Raw genomic sequence first — 5,781 nt, 5'->3', positions numbered from 1 at the left:
GAGTGTACGTTCAGCTTGTGAACGATCACCTACCGGCTCACGCCTGGCATCTCGGCAGCTGAGTATGCGAAGACATCTTTGTTCTTCCTCAACAGGTCTAGGAGATCAGCTCTGAATTTTGGCTCCAGGTCGACACCGACAAGTACGGTGCGCCCTGGGTCAATTTCCACTTCCTCGGTCTCGGCTCCTTCGACCATGCCGACGTTAGTATTCATCGGGTCGCCCTCCTGCTGCAAGGATGGGCTCTTCCCTTTCTCCGACTTCTTCGCCACTTTGAGGGATTGCATGTTGCACCCCCTGGCAGATACTTGGATATTGACTATTTCATCTCTCTCGTCCTTTGAGACGAGCTTTTGTGCTTCCCCCTGGTCCGAGACGTACATCAATGTCAGGGCCCGGATGGACATCATCGCATCGGCCTCGCTCAAAGTGACTCGGCCTATGAGAACATTGTAGGCGGACGAACCATCGATAACCACGAACTCAGATAAAACATTTTTAGCCGCATCCGCTTGGCCGAACATCACCTGATCTGATTGACCCCTGGGGTACAGGCCGGCCCAGAGAAGTTTGTATAGTGGGTTAATGCAGGGGCTCAGGTCTCCAATCTTCAGACCGAGATTGAGAAAGCACTCCCTGAACATGATGTTCGTGTAGGCGCCTGTGTCAATCAGGCACCTTTTGACGAGGTGGTTGGCTATATCCAGGTGGACTACAAGCGGGTCGCTGTGCGGGGCGACGACTCCCTCGGAGTCCTTCTTTCCAATGGTTATATCGGGGATGGTGGAAGCGGGGATCGCTGTTTTAGGCACAAAGTTGATGGCTTGGTATAACTCATTCAGGTGCCGTTTGTGCCCATTAGCTGACCCACCGTTCTCGTTTCCCCCGATGACAACCTGGATTACTCACATCCGTTGGAAGACTGATTTTCTATTCGCCCCGTCGGCGCTTGTTCCTGGGCCTCCAGCTACATACTTGCTGAGGCTCCCCTTTCGGATTAGCTCTTCGATGGCGTTCCTTAGATGTCGACAGTTGTCAGTTTTGTGGCCGGTGTGGCCGTGGTACTCGCAAAACTGGCTCGTGTCACCGTCCCCCTCGCCTTGGGGGGTCTTGCCCACTTCTGTCCATCATTCTTGCTTAGGGTAAAGACCTCGGCTGGAGATGCGACCAGGGGGGTGAGACTACTGTACCGCTTCTGGTTGTACGGTCCCGAACTCCCCCCGGCGCCCGCCGAGTGCTGTTTCCTATTAAATATCTCAGGCCGTGACCTATTCCCGTCACGGCGACCTTCATCTATGTTATCCCGGCGGCTCTTCCTCTCTGGGTGCCCAGCTTCACTGTGGCCTACCTAGGTTTTGTGATAGTCTTCCACCTTTACGGCTCGGTCGGCCATCTTTCTAGCGGAGTCTAAGTTGAGGTCTTCGCACTTGATCAGCTCGTTTTTGAACTCGCCTTTCGGTAGGCCTTTCATCAGCGCGAAGGCCGCCAGTTCGGTGTTCAGCTCACGGATCTGCTGAACCGTGGCGTCGAATCTTTTCACGTAGCTTCGGAGGGACTCATCCTCCCCCTGTCGGATAGTTAGGAGGTCTGATGTTTCCACGGCCCTTCTCTTGTTGCAAGCATACTGGGCTAGGAAATTGTCTCTCAGATCGGCATAACAGTATACCGAGCCATTAGGTAGTCCCTTGTACCAACTCTGAGCCATCCCATGCAGGGTCGTTGGGAAGACTCGCCACCACACCTCATCAGGCTGCTCCCATACCGACATGTACGACTCGAAAGTCTCGGCATGGTCGGTTGGGTCGCTATCCCCTTTGTATGATAAGGGCGGCAGCTTCAGCTTAGTCGGCACAAAGATCTCTAGGACATAGGTACTGAAGGGCTGTCTGACCACGTGTCGAATGACACACGGCGATCGGCTCCTCGCAACCTTAGTCCGGCTTCTCTCCCTCTGGCGGGAGGGGCTTGTTGTCCGACTTTGGTGAGTCGGACTTCTTTCATTCCTTCGGGGCTGGCCTCGTTGTTGCCGCGGCGACGCTGTCCTCCCGCGAGTGGGGGAAGGACTCAGGTCTGCCACTAGCACCACGGGCTCTTCCGGCGTTCTAGCATGCCCAGCTCCTTGTATCGCTCCGGACAAGTTGTTCGGGGTCACTTTATGGGCCCTGGTCACCTGTGGATGCGCTGCCGTCACCGTCGTCGTGACAGGGGTAATCGGCGTGCTACCCATCAGGTCCAGGAATAGCTTTAATTTGGCCGCATCGACCACATGTCCCATGACGGTGATTTGGTCGGTAGGCAGCGGTGTTTCTGGCTCTTTTGGCATCCCGAACGCCGTGTCAGTGACTCGGCCGGTGGGGGACTGCCCGATCTCAGAATTGCGGAACGTGTCATCCTGGAAGAATGCACTTCCTTCACTCACAGTTTCTTGTTGCTTTGACATCTTCTTAGCTCGCTGAATGGTTTTTCTTTTTTTTTTTTTGTAAGGTAGGTGACTAGCTTTTAGTATCTATTCCCACAGACGGCGCCAATTGTTCCGGGTGTAATTCCGGAGCAGGATTGTGACCACTTGAGCTTGTAGAATGATGCCGTTGCTTGTCTCTTCCTTTCACTCTCTCCTGTAAAGATGAACAAACTGAGGACTCGGCTTGGTACCGAGCGTACTCACTCCGACGCTCAAGTCAGTAAACTTAGAGAGATAAGTTGTGTGTTGAACTTGGCAAAGTATATTGTAGAGAGATAAGGGAGTTTATACCAGATATTCCAGTTGGTTTCTTAATGAGAGATGTGGAGTATTTATAGACTTTCACCTTTTGTCACGTAGTGGCCAAGTGGCGTAGCAGGTGAAAAGACTGTTTTACCCTCGGCCGAGGGACCCATGACAGGCCGGCAGGCCTGGTTGACTCCATGCCGAGGGGACTGGATGTGAGTACGCGGATATGCCTCTCTCGGCTAGTTCGAGCCGAGACCCAGTGACAGCCGGCGAGGCTTTGTTTGTTAGGTCATTAATATGTTGACTTGCTGTCTTTTTAGCTTTAACCTTGCTCAATATGTTGACTCGGTCAGCGGGTGCAGAATATGCCCCATCATAAGTGATTTATAGAAAACAAGTTAATGGCCAAGGTGCAACGAAAAGCATTCGGGACGGGTTATACTGGTCGGGTCAATTCAAGTTACTGGTTAAGCGCAAATCCTCAGTTCGGGTGTCGAGTCAGCATAAATTAGGTTATTTGGGTCAGGTCATACGGTTGGTTCAATTTTACTATACATATATGTGCGGTCAAAGGGTAAGACTTAAGAAATAAATTGGCTTTAAGAAATCGATTCAAAATTAACTATTTTCCACGTTCAATTACCTATTGGAATCAGTGATGTAACTATGTAAGACATCTCAAATGAGAATGTGTAAATTTAAAATCTCTTAAAAGTGTTTTTTATCACTAACTGTTACTGCGTTGTACCTAAGTACGTACGAGTAAGTAAACAAATGTGAAAATCAAGAACAGGGAAACCAAATGAATATGATTTTCTTGAGAGACCATTATACACTCGTCGGGATTAGTCTTGGATCTTGTAGGCGTTGTAGCTAACTAGCTATCATTAGTCATGTTGTCGAGTTATTTGCGGGAATTAGAACCGTTTGTCTAAATCATTTCACAAATTTACTACGACTATTGAGCTCGACAACGAGGACAAAGCACAATGCTCCAAACTTACAGATGATGTAGATACTTTTAGAAGATTTGGAAACAATTTTTTTTGGCCTTGATAGTAATTAATTATCCAGCTTATTACATCTTATTTAATCAGGGATGTAGTACAGGATAATGGATATCATCATATTCATCAATACTTCACATACATCTGATGAGTAAACCCGTCACACGGAACTAACCTAGTTGGGATGCACATTTACAGGTCCATAACCACGAAACATAGGACTGGTCCGTATATTTTTTGATACGGGCTTGCTCTTTCCATAAAGTCTCCACCTATTTATTTCTAAATCAAGCTCTCTCCAAAATCAAATACTCGTACAATTTTAATTTCGGCACCCATATTTCGACAACGTTCCTCTTAAAACGGATATTTCTCCATTTATTGATCAAACCTTGACTAACATTCTCCACAGGAACAATTATGAACTGCAATTCAGATTTATTACTCTTTGGAAAAATTGTCTCAAACACAAAACCAATTGAGCAGAACAGAACTAAAAGAATGACCACAATTTGTTAAACCTCTTTATTCACTCAACTGCAAAAGTAACTTATACGGAATACAACCATTGTTCTATTACAAAACTAAACTCATATGGCTTCAATTACAAAGGCCTGATAACATAATACATTACCTACAATACTATTCTAAAACAAAGAATGTAACCATATAAATCAAATCCAATAATATCTCATGAATAATCATCATGTAGCAATGTTAATTTGCAGAGAACGGAGAACAAGAACCTGTTATTAGATTTATCCCAATAAATCCCAACTTCATCTCCTGGAATAAGCCCTCTTCTATTCACAAAATCCCTCTTCCAGTTATTCATCAGTCCGCATACTTGCGAGGACGGCCACTTCTTCAATGTTAGCTTCAACTCAACTCCCATGTCAACATCAAACACAGTCACCCGAAGGCCATCTGGTGTGTCTATTAGAAGTCGACTAGCCTCGTCGAGTTGAGGAATAATGCAACTCGTCATTAATTCTTTTTTGATGAGAAGCCTATGTTGTGCATTACAGTCGCTGGCTGTCAGTACTTTTCTCACAGTCCAGTCGATGCCCGACTCAGGACGGTACATCCTTACTGGGACCGCTTCTATAAGTTCCTCGGTACATTCACTGCTTTCACCAGAGTTACTAGGGCCGCCACCATCAGAGTAAGAAACTGGCGAATTTGGTGAAACATCAGCCACTGTTGGTTTCTTTGGTTGATTGACGAAATCCTCACTTTTTTCTTGAGCAAAGAAATCAAAGAAAGGGGCGCCGTTTAGTTGAGCATCGAAAAATTGAATTAAAACATCCGCACCAATATCATTAGAAGACGGTTCCGATTCCATAGCGAGATTTGTTCTCTGCTTCTTGAAATTAGGGTTTTCGACGCATAGAATCGGAGAATTGGGGGTGAAATTGTAAAGGGGTTGTGGGTCGTAAACATCAGAAGAATCAGAACAAGTTTCAGATTCTTTTCGCTTACTCATGATTGAAATTAATCAAGTAATTGTTGTGGGTGAAATTGATGAGGAAATCACAGAAATTGAAATTGTAATTCTAGGGTTATGAAAACAGAGATGAAGAAGCGAGTAATTTAGAGAGGGAATGATTGTGAATTGCAGAATTGTGATAAAGTGAATATATAAGAATGAGATTGAAATCTGGAAAGTTTAAGGAAATTAGGGATTTGTAGTTCTGAGTTTAGGAAGTTCTTCAACTATGGCGGTGTGTTTATCCAACGGTATTATTTCCTTAATTTGAGTTCGCGCGCTATAAGCTCCAAAGTCCAAACATAAAAGAAAAACCGCGTCTTTTCCTCCATAGTTTGTGTTGGGCCATATGTGTAAACATTCTTTATTAATACATTAAACGTTTCTCATATAAATACTTCTTTCGTCCAATCATTTATCGTCTTTGATTAAAATGTCTCTTATAAGGAATAAGAAAAGATAAGTGATAATTGGAATAAACTAGGTTAAAACCCGTGAAATTTACGGGTCTGATTTTAGAACTTAGATGAATATGGTTAATAGTAGCAAAGATAAATGGTTTAAAGATTTACGTA

At 45.4% G+C, this 5,781-nt stretch overlaps 1 protein-coding gene across 1 annotated transcript; it reads right to left on the bottom strand.

Annotated features, from left to right (window-relative positions):
* Positions 1 to 4,228: 4,228 nt before the first annotated feature.
* On the bottom strand, positions 4,229 to 5,433 carry LOC141586548 (uncharacterized). Its single transcript, XM_074407838.1, has one exon. The coding sequence runs from the start codon at positions 5,201 to 5,203 to the stop codon at positions 4,409 to 4,411; it is 795 nt and encodes a 264-aa protein (XP_074263939.1). The 5' UTR covers positions 5,204 to 5,433; the 3' UTR covers positions 4,229 to 4,408.
* Positions 5,434 to 5,781: the final 348 nt, after the last annotated feature.

This window comes from Silene latifolia, chromosome 1, assembly GCF_048544455.1.
Source record: "Silene latifolia isolate original U9 population chromosome 1, ASM4854445v1, whole genome shotgun sequence".
NCBI classification, from domain to species: domain Eukaryota; kingdom Viridiplantae; phylum Streptophyta; class Magnoliopsida; order Caryophyllales; family Caryophyllaceae; genus Silene; species Silene latifolia.
This window is presented reverse-complemented; position numbering and strand designations above follow the sequence as displayed.

Excerpts from the sequence above, each read along its gene's own strand:
- LOC141586548 (XM_074407838.1), bottom strand. The coding sequence starts at position 5,203 with ATGAGTAAGCGAAAAGAATCTGAAACTTGTTCTGATTCTTCTGATGTT.